Source organism: Solanum dulcamara, chromosome 1 (assembly GCF_947179165.1).
Source record: "Solanum dulcamara chromosome 1, daSolDulc1.2, whole genome shotgun sequence".
In the NCBI taxonomy this organism is placed as follows: Eukaryota; Viridiplantae; Streptophyta; class Magnoliopsida; order Solanales; family Solanaceae; genus Solanum; species Solanum dulcamara.
In genome coordinates this window covers 11,189,081-11,207,727 of record NC_077237.1, presented here as the reverse complement: position 1 = coordinate 11,207,727, position 18,647 = coordinate 11,189,081, and the positions used below count along the sequence as shown (strand labels likewise).

General features: G+C 31.8%; 2 protein-coding genes across 2 annotated transcripts; both read left to right on the top strand.

Annotated features, from left to right (window-relative positions):
- Window positions 1–10,073: 10,073 nt before the first annotated feature.
- On the top strand, window positions 10,074–13,438 carry LOC129887112 (vetispiradiene synthase 3-like). Its single transcript, XM_055962076.1, has 7 exons — window positions 10,074–10,260; window positions 10,429–10,699; window positions 10,903–11,275; window positions 11,564–11,782; window positions 11,961–12,099; window positions 12,205–12,450; window positions 13,079–13,438. Exons 1-7 carry the CDS (start codon window positions 10,147–10,149, stop codon window positions 13,373–13,375), a joined length of 1,659 nt encoding a protein of 552 aa, XP_055818051.1. The 5' UTR covers window positions 10,074–10,146; the 3' UTR covers window positions 13,376–13,438.
- A 1,848-nt stretch (window positions 13,439–15,286) lies between these two features.
- LOC129901825 (violaxanthin de-epoxidase, chloroplastic) lies at window positions 15,287–18,600 on the top strand. Its single transcript, XM_055977026.1, has 2 exons — window positions 15,287–15,758; window positions 17,166–18,600. Exons 1-2 carry the CDS (start codon window positions 15,459–15,461, stop codon window positions 18,474–18,476), a joined length of 1,611 nt encoding a protein of 536 aa, XP_055833001.1. The 5' UTR covers window positions 15,287–15,458; the 3' UTR covers window positions 18,477–18,600.
- Window positions 18,601–18,647: the final 47 nt, after the last annotated feature.

Genomic DNA, 18,647 nt, shown 5'->3' with positions numbered 1-18,647 from the left:
ACATGAAAAATGAAGAGCAGTAAGGGGTGGACATAAATATCAAAAAATTGAAAAATTGAATCGAATCGCATTAATTTGATTTGTTGATTTTTTGGTGCAGGTTTTTTTTTTTTAAAGTTTAGTTCTTCGCTTTGGTGTTTGATTTTCTTAACCAAAACACAAAAGTCAACTAGCAATTAATTAAAACATTCATGAACAAATCAAAGTAGCAACAAATTTACAATTCAATAATTAACTTCAAATATTAATTTTCAAGAGGAACCCAAACTTATTTTTGTTGATGTACGCAGTGACGAACCCAGAAATTTTATGAAGGGGGTTCAAAAAGAAAAAAATGTGCTTATTCGAATTTGAACCCGCGAGCTGAGACAAGCTAAGGCAAAATATTGAACCCATTTGCCACTGAGCTAGTCATTTGGCTTATGCTTAGGGAGTTCAATATTAAATATATACACATAAATTAAAAATTTTATCTTATATATACATTGTAATTTTTTAACGAAGGGGGTTCGAATGAACCCCTCAACTACACATGGGTCCGCCCCTGGATGTACGTCATTTAAATGAACCCGTCTTCGTCATTGTTTTTCTCGAGTAGTAGTGGGAGGCACAATATTCTTGAAAAAGACAAATATCATTTTAAATTTTTAAGTGCCTTATACTTTGATTTTGTCCTCATTTTATTTTTTATTTTATTCCGAAAACAGTCGTCCTATCTTGATAGGAGTAAGGTCTGCGTACAATTTACCCTCCCCAGACCCCACGTTATGAGATTTCACTGGGTTGTTATTATTGTACCGAAAAACCGTTTTAAAAATACAGAACCGAATCGAACCGAAGTTGAAAAAATCGAATTAAGCCAAATTAGTATGATTTGGTATTCGGTGCATACTTTTTCAAAATAAAAAACAAAAGAACCGAATCGAAGTTTGGTAAAATCGAATGGCAAAGAACCTGAATTAATCAAACGAGTTTCTTTTTTTAAAAAAAAATAATAATCTGTATGAAGCCTCTTTTGTTTTTAGCAGCTTTATAGAAAAAATAATAATTAGGATTTGCTTATTAACTTTAAATTAAATAATTATTTATTTAAAATTTTAATGAAAAGAAAAAAAAGAAGTCAAAGTCAAATCAATTAAAAATCCAATTGACTACTAGGTTTTATTTTTTTCTTTAAACTTTTAAGTTATTGGTCTCTAATTTAAGCTTATTTTAATAGATAATATTAGTTTGCAATTATTATAAAAATAATAAATTTACTAAATCGCTGAAGCCCCAGCTTTTCGTAAGCGACTGGAGCCACTGGGTAATACAATTTTTTGTTGTGTCAAGAGTCAAGACTATTCAAAATGTGATATTTAACTATTTTAAGCATCATTTTTTCGTAACTATCGTAATCGGCAATATTGACCTAAGTTACCAAATTATCCTCGCTTATATATTAATATTCTAGATTTATGTTGTTGGTCCAACATTTAGAAGAAGTAATCAGCGCCTTACAAGGAAAAAGCTTGCTCCGTGAAAGAAGTTCTAGCTTCGTACCGTGATAGAATTGTTGTCTTAGGTAGAGCTGAATCATAGAGTAAATGAAGCCTTTTTATTTCATCTTTATTTGCTCGTTGTCCAGCTAATTAAGAGGCCTCCTTTAAAGGTGAGAAATTCGATTCCCTATTTTGTAGTTCGGTTTTTAGGCCATAGGGATGGTTTGAATTCATTGTAAGGTGGAGAAAAATCGAGTATATGAGGATTTTAGGGTGTAAGATCTTGGGCTAATCTTAGGAATGTTTGCTCTGGATTTATTTACCACAATTCACTAATGTAATTATGGAATTGATAGTTTAGGTGAATTTTGGTGGGAAAATCGTGAAATGGGTGGAAAAATCACGAGCTTGACCTAGGGTTTGAGATGTGGATATAATTTAAGAATATTTAGGACTATTATGATGTATTTTGTACTTGTGTTATTATTTTTAGACTGAGAACAAGCTAAAGCTTTACAAAGAGATCAAAAATTCGTGATCAGACTTCTATAGCAACCGTTTGACACACATGTAAGCTAAGTTTTCTCAACGAAATAGTTAGACCCGTATTCTATTTCATAATATTTTTGTAGATGGACTGAAGATTTCATGTATAGATTTTCGGACACAGAGTTTGAATGGCTAAAGGTTGTTGTTTATTGCTGTTAAGACGAGGAAAGATAATGACTAAGGGTTGAGTTCTCTAATTATTGATGGTTAACCTTGAGTTTTCTTGTTGGGGTTGTTTGATAGTGATTGCAAGGTGTGGTGTTATGAATTTGTTGGGTTATAGTCACTGGGGAGAGGAAATAGCGATTTTAATCCCTGTATTATTGCATAATTTCAGTTTTAGTCTCTGTGTTATTTGACTATACACATTTAACCTTCAATTATTTGAAGTGTGCGATTTTAGTCCTTGGAGTTAACAAAAGTTAATTATTTAACAAAATGATTATTCTAAAATATATAAAATAAAATAAATTGAAGGATTGGTGATTCTAAATGCTTGAAGAATTATGTGGGTAAAAAAATTAAATTTAATAAAAATTAAATGTTAAATTTTTTAAAGAGTGAAAGTTGTTAGGACACCATTGTTAGCTTTAAGAAGCCTGTCCACCTACTAAACCCTCAAATGTAATCATATTTGACTTTGATTAGTAACCATTGAAAAAGACAGGAAGAACGACTCGCTAAAGAATAAAAAATAAAGCATAGAGCATTTGAGTAAAATGAAGCTAATGAATAAAATATAATTTTAATTTTATATACATAATTCTTCAAGCATTCAAATCACCAATCCTTTATTTTATTTTATTTTATTTTATATAATATCAAATAATTATTTTGTTAAATAGTTAATTTTTGTTAACTTCAAGAACTAAAACCGCACACTTTAAAAAAATAAAAATTAAATATGCATAGTCAAATAATACATAAATTAAAACTAAAATTATGTAATAACACAGAAACTATAACCACTATTTCCTCTTTCTGAAACTTGTGAATCTAGTGTTATGAATTTGTTGGGTTATAGTCTATTTTAATGATTTCAATTCCTCAAGATGCCTTCAACCTTCTATCTTTTTTGGCCCTTTTCTTAGATCCCTTTTTGATACATAGCAAAAATATGAAGTGGGCATGATAGCCACGTTTAGAAAGTTAAATATAATTGTTTATCTGTCACTTTTTAGAAGCAATTTTGGGGTGTTAATGATACGGATAGAATAGTTATTTTATAAAGTTTATATTGTTATGAAAATAAGATTAACTTAATAATTTAAGAAAGAAAATAAAGTAAGAGAAAAGAGAGAAATGAAGAGTATTGTCCGTGTGTTTCAGTATGTTCTATTTGTGCCAAAATAATGACATTTTATAGCTATCAATGAAGAAGAAAACCAAGTGGACAAGTTGCCCACTTTGAGTGGGCCCCACTAAAGAATATGACATCCATTACATATTACTCCCCCTTGGATGTCAAAATTTTTTTTTAGGGAAAGAACAAATATATAGACAGAGTTATTCTGGATGCCATAAATGTTATGCCTCGTTAAAACCTTGCTAGAAAAAAATCAGTGGAAAAAAACCCAATGAAGGAAAAAGAGCACACACATCTAGTAATACGCCTTGGTTGCTGCCTCATTAAAAACCTTATCAGGAAAACCCAGTGTGACAAAATCTTGGTTAAGGAAAAAAGAGTGCAGCGCGTATTTTACTCCCCTTGATGAAAACTTCATTTGATATTTTGGAGACGACGCATTCCAATCTTAAATCTTAATTTCTCAAAAGTTGATGTTGGTAATGCCTTTGTGAATAAATCTGCAAGATTATCACTTGAACGAACATGTTGCACATCAATATCACCATTCTTCTGTAGATCACGTGTGAAGAATAATTTTGGTGAAATATGTTTCGTTCGGTCTCCTTTTATGAAGCCACCTTTCAATTGAGTTATGCACGCGACATTGTCTTCGAATATAATTGTGGGTACTTTAACATCCTTTTCCAGACCGCATCTTTCTTTGATGAACTATATCATCGATCTCAACTACACACATTCTCTACTTGCTTCATGAATTGCTATTATTTCAGCATGATTTGAAGAAGTAGCAATAATAGACTGCTTTGTAGATCGCCATGATATAGTAGTTCCTCCGTGTGTAAATAGATAGCCTGTTTGAGATCGAACTTTATGTGGGTCTGATAAATAACTTGCATCTGTATAACCAATAAGGTCTGCGCAACCTTTGTTAGTATAAAACAAACCCAGATCAATAGTAACCTTCAGGTATCGCAAAATATGTTTGATACCGTTTTAATGCCTTCGCGTTGGGGATGAATTATACCTTGCCAACAAATTAACAGAGAATGTTATATCAGTCCTGGTTGCGTTAGCAAGGTACATAAGTGCACCAATAGCACTGAGATATGGTACTTCAGGACCAAGAATTTCTTCATTCTCTTCTGGAGGTCGAAATTGATCTTTTTCCACTTCAAGTGATCGAACAACCATTGGAGTATTTAATGGATGTGCTTTGAAATGTAAAATCTTTTTAAGATTTTCTCAGTGTAGGCAGATTGATGGACAAAAACTCCGTCTGCTAAATGTTCAATTTGCAGACCTAGATAAAGTTTTGTCTTTCCAAGGTCTTTCATTTCAAATTCTTTCTTTAGATATTCAATTGCCTTTTGGACCTCTTCAGAGGTTCCAATGAGATTTATGTCATCAACATAAATGACGAGTATAACAAACTCTGATTCTGTTTTCTTAATAAAAACACATGGACAAATGACATCATTTATATAGCCTTCATTTATTAAGTACTTACTAAGGCGATTATACCACATACGTCCTGATTGTTTTAGATCATATAATGATCTTTGCAGTTTTATTGAGTACATCTCCCGAGACTTATTACATGCTTCAGTCAATTTTAATCCTTTTGGGATTTTCATGTAAATTTTATTATCAAGTGAACCATAAAGGTAAGCTGTAACTACATCCATTAGATGTATTTCAAGATTTTTATGTACAGCTAGACTGATGAGATATCGAAATGTTATTCCATCCATAACAGGTGAATATGTTTCTTCATAGTTGACTCCGGATTTTTAAGAGAATCCTTGTGCAACAAGGCGAGCCTTGTATCTTATAATTTCATTTCTCTCATTTCGTTTTCGTACAAAAACTCATTTATAGCCAATTGGTTTTACACCTTCTGGGGTTTGGACTAAGGGTCCAAAAACCTCACGTTTAGCAAGCGAATCTAATTCTGATTGAATTGCCTTTTGCCATTCTGGCCAATCAAATCTACGACGACATTCTTCGATGGATTTAGGCTCAAGACTTTCACTATCTTGCATGAGGTTAATTGCAATATTATGTGCAAAAATATTATCCACCATAATTTTTGACCGATCTAGATTTATCTCATCACCGGTAGAGCTTATTGAAAGTTCTTCTTTCACTTGAGTCTCGGGCTCACTGATTTCTTCAGGAATATCAGGATTACTCAAATTTTGACCTCCTTCAAAAGGTTCTTGTGTAGTATCATCTTTATTATTTTCACGCTTCTCTTTCTAGAATTTTTATCCTTTGAACCTAGTGGTCTACCACGCTTCTGGAGTGTTTGGGATTCAGAAGCGATGATACTTGTAGATGGTCTTTTTGGGACATCAATCCGGATAGGCACATTAACTACAGGGATATGTGACTTAGTTATCCGTTTCAAATCAGTAAATGCATCTGGCATTTGATTTGCTATTTTCTGTAAGTGGATGATCTTCTGGACCTCCTGCTCACATGTGCGGGTACGTGGATCAAAATGTGATAGTGATGAAACTTTTCACGCAATTTCTTTTTTTTTTTCGAGTTTCTTTTTCTCTCTCCTTAATGGCGGGAAAATTATTTCATCAAACCGATAATCTGCAAATCGAGTAGTGAATAAGTCTCTAGTCAACGGTTCAAGGTATCGAATTAAGGAGGGTGAGTCAAACCCAACATATATGCTCAATCTTCATTGAGGTCTCATCTTTGTACATTGTGGTGGTGCTACAGACACATATACTGCACAACAAAAAATTCATAAATGGGCTATATTTGGCTCATGATCAAATACTAATTGTGACGGAGAATATTTATTATAATGTGTCGGTCTGAGACGTACAAGTGCTGTTGCATGTAAGATAGCATGACCTCAAACAGTAATTGACAATTTTGTTTTCATTAGTAGAGGTCTTGCTATCAATTGTAGGAGCTTTATAAATGACTCTGCAAGACCATTTTGAGTATGAACATGAGCAACAGGATGATCAAGTTTTATCACAATTGATAAGCAATAATCATTAAAAGCTTAGGATGTAAATTCTCCAGGATTATCAAGGCGAATGACCTTAATTGGATAATCTGAGAATTGCGCTCTCAATCGTATTATTTGTGCTAACAACTTCGCAAACGCCAGGTTGCGAGATGATAATAAGCAGACATGAGACCATCTAGATGATGCATCTATTAGGACCATAGAATATCTAAACAATACACTAGGTGGATGAATAGGTCCACATATATCTCCATGTATACGCTCTAAATTGTTGAGAGATTCGATGCCAACCTTCAGGGTCGATGGTCTGACAATTAATTTGCCTTGATAACAAGTAACATATGAAAATTCATTCTTTGTAAGAATCTTCTGGTTCTTTAACGGATGTCCAGTTGAATTTTCAAGAATTCGTCTCATCATTATTGATCCAGGATGACCTATTCGATCATGCCATAACACAAATTTATTTAGATCAGTAAACTTCTGGTTTACGATCATATGTGCTTCAATTGCACTAATTTTTGCATAATATAGGCCAGAGGACAAAGTTGGTAATTTTTCCAAAATATATTTCTGGCCTGAGACACTTTGGTTATACCAAGATATTCAATATTCATTTCATTTAGTGTCTCAACATGATATCCATTTTTGCGGATATCTTTAAAAACTTAACAAGTTTCTTGGGGATTTAGAAGAAAATAATGCATCTTCTATAATATTTTTTTGTCCCCTTAGGCAGAATTATAGTAGCTCTTCGAGAGCTTTCAATCATTTTTGAATTACCAGATATTGTAGTAACATTAGCTTTTCTTCTAAGCAAATTGGAAAAATATTTCTCGTCTTTAAAAATAGCATGAGTTGTTCCACTATCAATTACACAAATATCCTCTTGATTTATCATTGATCCAAACAAGATTTTAGGCATTTTCATATTTTCTTCAATAAGAAATAAAATAAGTATTAACACATGGTATATTACACAAATTTTATTTATTTATATTGACTAGGAAAATACAAACATCATATTTAATACAGATAAAAAAAATATTTACATATTATTAGTCTTGTCAATATTCATATTTTCATCTGGAAAATTAAAGAAATCAGCTACATCCAAATGCATGGGCTCAATATTATCTTCAGAGATAAAATTTGTCTCTGGATTATTTTTTGCCTTTTTCAAAAATGCCTGATATAGCTGAACCAAACGTTTTGATGACCGGTAAGTCCGCGACTAGTGCCCCACACCTCCACATCTATGGCATACACTTTCTGAATTTTTCTTCGATAAAACTTCTGCCTTTTTACCCTGCCTTTTATACTGCTGATTATTTCTCGATGTCAGCCGAGTATCATGATTAAAAAATTTTCTTTGACCACGACCACAACCACGACTGGGGCCATGACCTCTTTCTCGTTGGTTATAATTTGTCTGATTCATTTCAGGGTGGGGCAAAGAACCAACGGGCCAACTATTATAATTTTTCATTAATAGTTCATTGTGGCGTTCAACAATTAGAAGGTGAGAAAGTAATTCCGAATATTTTTTAAATTCTTTTTTGTGATATTGCTGTTGTAGGAGCATATTCGCGAGTGGAAATGTGGAGTATATTTTTTTCAGTTTATCCTGCTCAGTGATCTCTTCTCCGCATAAATTTAACTGAGCTATAATTCTAAACAGAGCAGAATTATATTCAGTTATATTTTTGAAATTCATTAATCTCAGATTTAGCCAATCATGACGAGCTTGTGGAGGCATGACCAACTTTAGGTGGTCATATCTTTCTTTTAAATTTTTCCACAATTTAAGGGATCTTTTAATGTGAGATATTGTAATTTTAGTCTCTCGTCAAGATGGTGACAGAGAAATATCATGGCTTTAGCACGGTCTTGATTGGATGCCATATTGTCATCTTTAATGGTGTCTGCCAGACCCATTGATTCTAAATGAATTTCGGCATAAAGTTCCCATGATGAGTAGCCTTTTTCAGAGATATCAAGAGCAGTAAATTCAAGTTTTGAAATATTTGTCATTTTATGAAAATAAATTTAAATAATTTTTTACCTTCTAAAAATAGCTGGAGTCTCGTGCTGATAACGTGTTATGAAAATAAAATTAACTTAATAATTTAAGAAAGAAAATATAGTAAGAGAAAAGAGAGAAATGAAGAGTATTGTCCGTGTGTTTAAGTATGTTCTATTTGTGCCAAAGTGATGGCATTTTATAGCCATCAATGAAGAAGAAAACCAAGTGGGCCCCACTAAAGAATATGACATCCATTACATATTATATATCATATCTTTTTAAAATATTTAATTTTATATCACTAAAATTAGATTTTTTAAAATTGTTCTATCATCTCAATTTTTGTATTGATATTATTCAGTTAATTTTTGACATTTTTTTTAAAAATGTCATGTGAAATTACAAGTAAAACTTAGAAAAATTAAAAGATATTACACATACTTTCGTAGGGCTCTGACAAAAATTCTTTATACATTTTTACTATTTAAAAAAGTAATAAATCAAGAGAATATAAAATGCGACAAGAACAGAGATAGATATTTTGCGGTGGTGGCAACAAGAATAAAGTCATATTTTCCAAGCTAGATAGGCTATTATCTCTTAGCATACTCTGAATCTTTCGCAAACAAGGTCACTTCTCACCAACCTTATCTTCTAAGAATAAGACTTGATGCTATTTCTGTTGAATCAAACATGACCTGCCGCATGTCACCTTTTCATGAGTCCACCTAGTGAGTCCAAATTTTACCCCATACAACTATATATTAAAATAAGATTAATTGGTGAGACAATATATAATTATTTCAAATTATAAGGAGAGTTAGTAAATATGATAGTAATGTTTGTGTATTAGGTAGTTTTTTAAATATTTTTTTCATAGTTTTTCATCCAGTATTTGGTACCTGCATGAGAGTCCAACTTATTTTTAGTAAATTTTATCTAAATTTCATAGTGATTCTTTTCAATTACACTTTATCCCTACTCTTTTAAAAATTACCCGAAATCCCTTTTTTTGGTCACTTTCGGATACATCACATACTTCCTGAAAGTGATGTATCCGACGTCCTGATTCATCACGTAAGTGATATATCCGACTGATACATCGCGTAAAGTGATGTATCCGACTTTTTGATACGTTACGTAAAGTTATGTATCACTTTATCCGATCGATACATCACATACAGTAATATATCAGAGAATAGGAGAGAGTAAAAATTTTTATAATTTTTTTAAATAATAAAATTTTTTAAAAAATATAATAAAAAAAGTTATATATTTAAATAATTTTTTCTTATTTTTATTCACCTCGGATAGAGCCCCATCCGAAAGTAGCGCAAAAGACTAGGATATTACTCTACTACTTATAAAACGTGACTTTTTTTATTAATAAAATAAAATAAATAAATGAAAGGACTAGTAATATTTTTCAGCAGCAACTAAAACATGCAGCAACTAAAACAATAAAAAAATATCCTACACATTTTGTGGAGTTTTCTTTAATTTACTTTTCTTGACTAGACCATTGAAGGGGGCCAGTATTTCAATAACAATATAGACAAGTTATTTTTAAGATCACATGTTGTTAGAACTCATAAATAGAAATTTTTTATGACATGCTACCTAACATTTCTTGAATTTCTAAAATGTGGTTCTCTCACATTTTAAATTATTATAATTCTCTATATAAATAGTGATACCAATAGCAAAATAATAAGCACAAAACACTGAAAATTCCAAAATTTGAATAAATTTTCAGATTTTGCACATCAATATAATATCAACAATGACTTCATTGGATGGAAATGTAAACCATGAAAATGGGATTTTTCGACCAGAGGCTAATTTTTCTCCTAGTTTGTGGGGAAATATTTTTAGCAATTCTACTAGGGATAATCAGGTAAATATATTTATATCGTTAAATCTCTCTATAACGATGTAGTTTGTCCAGATATAATATAATAAAAGTCGATTGGTTCCAATGAGCACTTGGCCATTGAATGTTGTTGTAATAGATGATTGTTATAAAGTGGTCTGACTGTATATGCTTATTTATTTGTCTTTACAGAATTCCGAGAAAGTTATAGAAGAGATTGAGGCCTTGAAAGACGAAGTGAAGCACATGATAATAAGTTCTACTACTAGCAATGACATTGAACAAAAGATTCATTTGATTGACACTCTTGAACGGCTTGGGATTTACTATCACTTTGAGGAGGAGATTGAAGATCAACTAAGCAAGATGTTTGATCAAAATGTCATCCATGAAGAAGATGATCTATACAAGGTTGCATTATATTTTCGATTGTTTAGACAACATGGCTATCCAATCTCTTCCGGTATGTATATATACACATAGTACAATATTTTTTATTTCAATGAACGTCTTAACTTTTATGTAATATAATTGTCGGTCTGAAGATACTCTTAACATGCTGATATTATATTGTTCATTTTACGCCTTTTTTCTTGTCTTTCCAACAACCAAGATGAGACTTTGTTCACAAATCCAACTGACATAATGAAATATTTTGTGAATTAGATTATTTCAACCAATTCAAGGACAAAAATGGAAAATTCAAGGGAACTCTACTTACAAATGCAAAGTGCTTGCTAAGTTTGTATGAAGCAGCACATGTCAGGAAACATGGGGATGACATATTAGAAGAGGCACTTATCTTTGCAAAATTCCATCTTGAGAGGATAACACCTACCTTAGATTCAGCTCTTGAGAAACAAGTGACACATGCACTTATGCAATCTCTTCATAGAGGCATTCCAAGAGCTGAAGCACATTTTAACATTTCAATATATGAAGAATGTGAATCAAGAAATGAAAAACTACTAAGACTTGCCAAATTAGATTACAATTTGTTGCAAGTGCTTCACAAGGAAGAGCTTAGTGAACTCACTCAGTAAGTTGTTTTAATTTGCTTGTCCTACTTTTTTTTTAGTCCATTTTAAAAAGCCTTTTTTTTGGCAACTTTTTAGTTTCAACTTTTCACCTGACATGTTTAAGATCATAAAAATAAATGACGAACATTTTGGTACATTTGACATATAACCACAAGATTCAAAAGTCTATTTTTACTTTCCTAAACTCTATGTCAAGTTAAAATAGAACAAACAAATTGAAACAAGGAGAATTTTATATTGCGGAGTATTATTAAGCTAACTAAACATTACTCTTATTTATTGTGAAGGTGGTGGAAAGATTTGGATTTTGCATCAAAACTTTCCTATGTGAGAGACAGAATGGTGGAATGTTTTTTTTGGGCAGTGGGTGTATACTTTGAACCACAATACTCTCAAGCTAGAATTATGCTTGCAAAATGCATAGCTATGATTTCAGTAATTGATGACACATATGATTCTTATGGAACTCTTGATGAACTTGTTCTATTCACGGAAGCAGTGGACCGGTATGTAAATTTTATTTCTAAAAATATTGTAGAAATCCATGATGAAAATTAAATTGTTTGACTCTCGAAATTCAAACTGTTACCTAAATTGAGACAGAGGGAGTATATCAAATCTTTTCGTTGTAATTGATATATGGAGTGGATAAAATTATTAATTACTTTTTTTTTATCATTATAGGTGGAATGTAAGTGAAGTTGATCGACTCCCAAACTACATGAAACCGATATATACATCTCTTCTAGATCTCTTCAAAGAGTATGAAATCGAAATCAACGAACAAGATAGATTCAATGGAGTTCATTACGTCAAAGAGGCGGTATAACACATAATTAAAAGCACTAATATCATTTTACTTTGATTTAATTTTATGAAGTTTTCAACTATATTTTAACAAATATATATTAATTTTTTTAATGAATAGATGAAAGAAATTGTGAGGAGTTACTACATTGAAGCAGAATGGTTCCTTGAAGGAAAAATTCCACCATTTAAAGAGTACCTAAGTAATGCATTGGTCACTGGAACTTATTATCTACTTGCACCAGCATCATTATTGGGCATGAAATCAGCATCAAAGAAAACATTTGATTGGATGATGAATAAACCACAGATTCTTGTGGCTTCTGCAATGATTGGTCGAGTTATTGATGATATAGCTACTTATAAGGTATTGTCATATACAAATTTGTACACACGTGTGTTTGCCAGCGTATTATAAACCTTCACTTGCTAAAAGTTGGTTCAAAATCGATGGCCAAAATCGGCGAACAGTGTAAATTGATGGGTGCATCGTTGATTTTGCCTTCGTAAAACCTTAACCGACGGATCACCAACTTTGTTCACCGGTTTTTGTTGGTTTTACAAAACTCGACAGACGGAATCGTCTTTTTAGAAATATAAAGTTACTTGAAATCAAACCCAAGTATTTTCTATGATTTTAAATAATTTTGACCACTCGGTCATACATGATCTTTAATGAAATATTTTCTGCGTTTTTATTTATATTCTTCAATTGCAATTTTGCATTTTAAAAATCGACCTTATCTGTCGTTTTTTGTAAGAAAATAAATAAATAAATTGAGGGACTACTTCAATTTTTTCAAAAAATTATTATTTTTGCGCGAAAAAAAACAGGCAGATGTCCGTCGATTTTTTTAAATAAAAATAAAAATCGACTAACAAAATCAATTTTTCCTTGAATTTTTGGACCCACCCTATCCGTAGATTATTTTCATTATTTTTACTAGTGATTCTTTATAACATTCTCATGATGAATCATATTTTTTTCCTTATAGATTGAGAAAGAAAAAGGACAACTTGTCACAGGAATAGAATGTTATATGCAAGAGAACAATTTGTCTGTGGAAGAAGCAAATGCAGGACTATCTGAAATAGCTGAAAATGCATGGAAGGATTTGAACGAAGAGTGCATTAAGCCTACTTCAATGCCAACTGAAATTTTAATGCGTGTTGTGAACCTCACACGTCTAATTGATGTTGTTTATAAGAACAATCAAGATGGATATAGTGATCCAAAAAATAATGTGAAATCTGTGATCGAAGCTTTACTCATCAATCCCATCAATATGTAAGAATTTTTTAAATGTGATCGACATGGAAAATGGTCAATAAAATAAGTTGATATAATTATTTTAATTATCATATTTTATTCATTAGTTCCATTAATAAGTTCTTCGTCTATATTTTATGTAATAATTAAATAATCATTTTATTTGTGTGACTTTAGAATATCATCCAATTCGATGTATTTGTCAAGCATTTTTATTTTTTACTCGATCTTCTCATTCTTCTCTTTTGTTGACTTTTCTACATTTTATTTTTACATGATTTTTATTTGCAATATTTTAACAAGTATATGATTTTCATTATTCGGGTTGGTCCCTCATTTGTACTCTATGGAGGCCTTAAATATCTACTAGGTCTATGACAAGGTTCATATATTAAAAAAAGTCATTCACATAAATAATATAATATTAATTATAAATTTTAATACACATTTTAATTTTATAAAATATAACAATATATTTTTATCCAAAATAGTAAAAAAAATAAAAGCATTTTTTTCTTCTCCCTCTCTTTCTTCCCTTTTTTGGTCCGATTTTTCTCTCTTTCTCTTTCTCTTTCTCCTTTTTTTAAAATTATGTAATAATTAATTATCCTAATTTAAATTTAATTTTAGATTGGATATTATGAAAATGATGATTAGATTATTTTTAAATTAGTTGATTCTTTTTTATGTAAATTCATATATAATGCATTTCTAACACAATAAAGAAAATAAATACAACAACAACAACCCAGTAAAATCTCACAACGTGAGGTCTGGGGAGGTTAGAGTGTACGCAGACCTTACTCCTACCAAGGTAGGACGGCTGTTTCCAGAAGACCCTCGGCACAATAAAGGAAATAAATATAAACAATAATTGTAATACATTTTGAATTCAATATATTAGACATATTATATGCACGTTTTAATGCACTTGGTGAATATATAACTAAAATATTTTTAATACAAATGTGTTATAAGTATTATGTGTGAATTTCAAACATTTCAGTACTATTCAAATTAATTCACGTTGTTAAAAATGTATTATATTAGTTGAAATAACAACAATCGAATTCATAACTATACATAATATTAAATTCGAATTGTAATACATTTTGAATTCAATATATTATACATATTATATGTATGTTTCAATGCACATGCTAAATATATAACTAAAATATTTTTAATACAATAATATATTTAGTTAATAAGAGAAAAAATAAAAAATAATTATAATAGATTTTAAATTTAATATATTATAATTAAAATATGATGAATATATAATTAAAATATTTTTAATACAAATATATTATAAGTATTATGTATGAATTTCAAACATTCAAGTTCTATTTAAATTAATTTATATTGTTAGAAATTTAATACAAATATATTATAAGTATTATGTATCAAACATTCAAGTTCTATTTAAATTAATTTATATTGTTAGAAATATATTAAATTAATTCATTATTATTTTTAAAAGAGTGAGAAAGAGAAAGAGAAAGAGACAAAAAAAGAAGGATAAATATAATGTATTTCTAATATAATAAAGAAAATAAAAAAATAATTATAATAGATTTTAAATTTAATATATTATATATATTATGCTTTTATTGAGCCAAGGATCTCTCGAAAACAGTCGTTCTACCTTGGTAGGAGTCAGGTCTGCGTACACTTTACATTTTCCAACCCCACTATGGGATTCCACTAGGTTGTTGTTGTTATATTATAGACATGTTTCAATGCATGAATATATAACTAAAAAAATTTAATATAATAATATATTTTGTTAATAAAAGGAAAAAAAAATTATTAATCACTCTCATCCAACTGATGAATGCAATTGGAGTAAAATCATTTTTCTATACTAGATTTAAGAATCCGTAATTCTTCAAGAAAGACTTAAAATAAATAAATGAAAGGACTAGTAATATTTTTCAGCAGCAACTAAAACATCAAAAAAATATCCTACACATTTTGTGGAATTTTCTTTAGATTATGAATCGAGCACCTTCCAAAGAAACTATATTCTATACAATTCTTGAATAAAAATTATAAAAACCCGACCCATTTACCCTTTTTCTTATCAACCACCCTAACGAACCATGATTGTAAACGTAGCACTTTCCTCCTCCATCAATTCTCCGGCAACTTTCCCGGTTAACCGGAGGTTCAATGTCGCCGGCATTCCGAACCCTTTTCTTCTTCACTGCCGGAAAGCTAAAGGGACCATCTTTCCTTCTCTTCTTTGCCGGAAAATTACAAGTAGGGGGGGAATCGTAGCTGCTGTGGACATGCAAGAAGCAGAGAAAAAGACGGGTCGGGTGAGAATAGTGGGAATTGTTGGAGAGGGTAGTGTTAGCCCTCTCAAGTCTGCTCCTTGGCTTGATGTCATGCTTCACACTGTGAGTATTTTCAATTTTATGTGATGTGTTTGACGGGATACATAATTTAAGAAAAAGAGAAAAAGTTTCGAAATTTTTGATGTAAAACGAGTTATAGATATTTTTGTGGATAAATATACGACTTAAAGTTAAATTATTATTAAATATAAAACTGATTGGTAAGTCGTGTATCATTCTTTTAGAATTGATTGGAAAGGAAAGGGGTTGATTTCTTAGAATGTCACATTTCTTTTTGATTTCAGTTTTATTCAATAAAGAAAGGGACTTTTTTGAGATAAAGTGGCGGAGCCAGCTTCGGACAAACTTAAATTATACTATTTATATATGTTTAAAATAAATTTTTATGTATATATAGTAAATATCAAACCTCGTTCGACTAGTTCGTGTGTTTATTTCTTTAGATTTTGAACCCCTTAGTCAAAATCCTAGCTCCGCCACTGTCTGAGATAATAACTGTTAGTTGAATGAGCCTATGCGAAAATCAACTCGAAAAAAGAGTGTCACATGAATTGGGACGGAGATAGTAATATTTATTGTTAGAAAGAAGTGGCGATGCTTTGATAGCCCATGTTGGTTAATTTACAATCTCCAATCAGGTGCTTGGGATTTTTTGAAATTTTTTTATTGCATCTTCTTTTTCTTTTTGTGTAAATTATTCTTAGTTTCTTGATGACATTATCTCAAAGTCTAGTGTTTTATAAACAATGTAAACAGACTAATACCAATCCAAGCTAGTTCATGAATAAAAATGTGACCAATCACCCAACTAAGGTTGAAGATTCTAAGGAGCTTATCCACTATGTTCTCTTCAAATATCACAATAGTAGAGGAAAAGAGACATCAGTATATGAGGAGTTAATAGTTTTTTGGAGCAACTCTAAGACCAACTGTGTTTTACCAAAGTTTTGAAGAGTTTGTGGATGTAGGAAATCATTTTCTACTTTTTCACTGAAATGGAGGAGGTGGTGTTTTTCTGATTGTCTCCTTGATCCATGGACACTGTTGAGTAATATTGTCCATACCACATTGTGATAATCTGATTTCTGACATTACAACCTCGGACTCTCAAAAATGTTGCCGTACATGGATCCTCCAAAAGTGCATTACTTTTGGAGGATAATGCACCCTTCTGACATTTTTGAAGAGCTCGAGCGACATAGGTTAGAATAAGGGTGTTTTGCATTTCTAACTGTTCTTTCCAATGTTCTTATTAAAGAAGTCCTGATGCTCATTGAAATATTCACCCAACACTACTGTAATGACTCTGTCTGGCCACTAGCATAATCATTCTTTAAATATTGCTATAAAAAGCGTTTGTGTTTTGTGAGAATATTGCTTCCCTTTACAGTTATGAGAGTATACATATGCAATTGTACTTCATTGACGATATTGTACTTTGCTTCCAAGGCAGAGAGACTGAAATGGGTCGATGAAGCGTTTGAAATGATTGTCTTTTCCGACAACTTTGTCAAATCTAAAGATGAAATTGTTAACCATGTTAGAAATGAGCTGGATCGTGCTGACATTTTGGTGGCCGTTGCTGTCAGAAAGGAAGGATCCGTCAACTGGATACAGTCTAACAGCCAGAATGTCCCAAACATCATATGCTTTGATTCCTCTTTGACACTGAGAAACAAGCTAGGTGGAAGTTTTGTTGAAACTAAAAAGAGGCGAGACATATTTAGCAGTTTACTTCCCTTCTCTCAGTCTAAGAAACTGGACGAATCTGTGGAGGTAACCCGAACAGTGTTTGACGCTTGGGAAAGGCATAATTCTGATGACATACGGTTCTGCTTATTAGTTATAATTAATGCTTATATAACACCGGTTTCAACGCTGAAGAACCTTAGAGCAAAAGGATTCTCCACCTTGAACTGCATGGTGACAAATTGTGGGCCTCAGATATTGAATTGTCTACTGGATCCTAACTGTAGGAAAGCACTTCAATGCTTGAACAACTGCAGCCCTGTAGATCAGGTATGCAATTATCGCTGTATTGCTTCATATGAGAGCAAATACCTGGAAGAGTTCTCTCTCTGTGTACTACAGAAGAATAATTGTCTTGAACTCGACGCAAAGATCCCTGAAAAGCCTTATGTGACTCCAATGGCAGAGTTTCGAGGGGAGAAATTGTCATCTGAAATTGCTGAGGACCTCTTTGTTGGTTGGTTAGGGACATTGGAATGGAGTTGGCGAGTTGTAGCAGGGCAGAATCCAGCTTATGATCAATTTCCATGCCAGTACCAACTATTCTATCGGGGAAAAGCGAGAGGATCATTCTGGTATGAGCCAGTTTTCCAGGTAAGAACTCTCGAAGGAGACTTAATCTGGAGAAGGCGCAAGTATAGAGTGAAAAGAGGAAAAGTTACCGGAACATTTCACTTCAGTGTATTGGATAATGGAGTCGTTTCTAACGAGTTCTGGACGATTGTGGATGTTTCCGATGATTTGAGCTGGGGTCTGTTCCACTATCATGGAGCTGCACGAGTGGCGGGTCAGTCATATACTGGGGCAGTTCTTGTTAGCCCAGATGGACAATATCCAGCTGAGGGGGAAAAACAAAGGTTGATATCTGCATTGGATAGATGTGGTATCAAAGAGTGGGAGCTATTCAATGTTGATAATTGTTCATGTGAAGATGCACCATTGGGGATTCCAGAGGGCTCAAGTCTGCATTCTAAAATTCAAGTCCATGGACAGACACATTCTTCAGTCTAGTAGCCTGCATTTTTTTGTTAAAAATGAATGTGTTTTGTATAGTTTATTGATAGGTCAATCATGATGTAACATCTTGTTGTAAAATTATAGTGTCCTCAATGCCAAGTGCTACCATTTACATAAATTTGAAGGGTGGACTACGCTATTTGCCTTCTTTTCTTTTACTTTTCC

What these genes read in the sequence shown, in the direction of transcription:
- LOC129887112 (XM_055962076.1), top strand. Translation starts at nt 10,147, where the DNA reads ATGACTTCATTGGATGGAAATGTAAACCATGAAAATGGGATTTTTCGA. An exon ending in GAGCTTAGTGAACTCACTCA is followed by an intron (nt 11,276 to 11,563) that starts GTAAGTTGTTTT and finishes TTTATTGTGAAG; the next exon opens with GTGGTGGAAAGATTTGGATT. An exon ending in ATGATATAGCTACTTATAAG is followed by an intron (nt 12,451 to 13,078) that starts GTATTGTCATAT and finishes TTTTCCTTATAG; the next exon opens with ATTGAGAAAGAAAAAGGACA.
- LOC129901825 (XM_055977026.1), top strand. Translation starts at nt 15,459, where the DNA reads ATGATTGTAAACGTAGCACTTTCCTCCTCCATCAATTCTCCGGCAACT. An exon ending in TTGATGTCATGCTTCACACT is followed by an intron (nt 15,759 to 17,165) that starts GTGAGTATTTTC and finishes TTTGCTTCCAAG; the next exon opens with GCAGAGAGACTGAAATGGGT.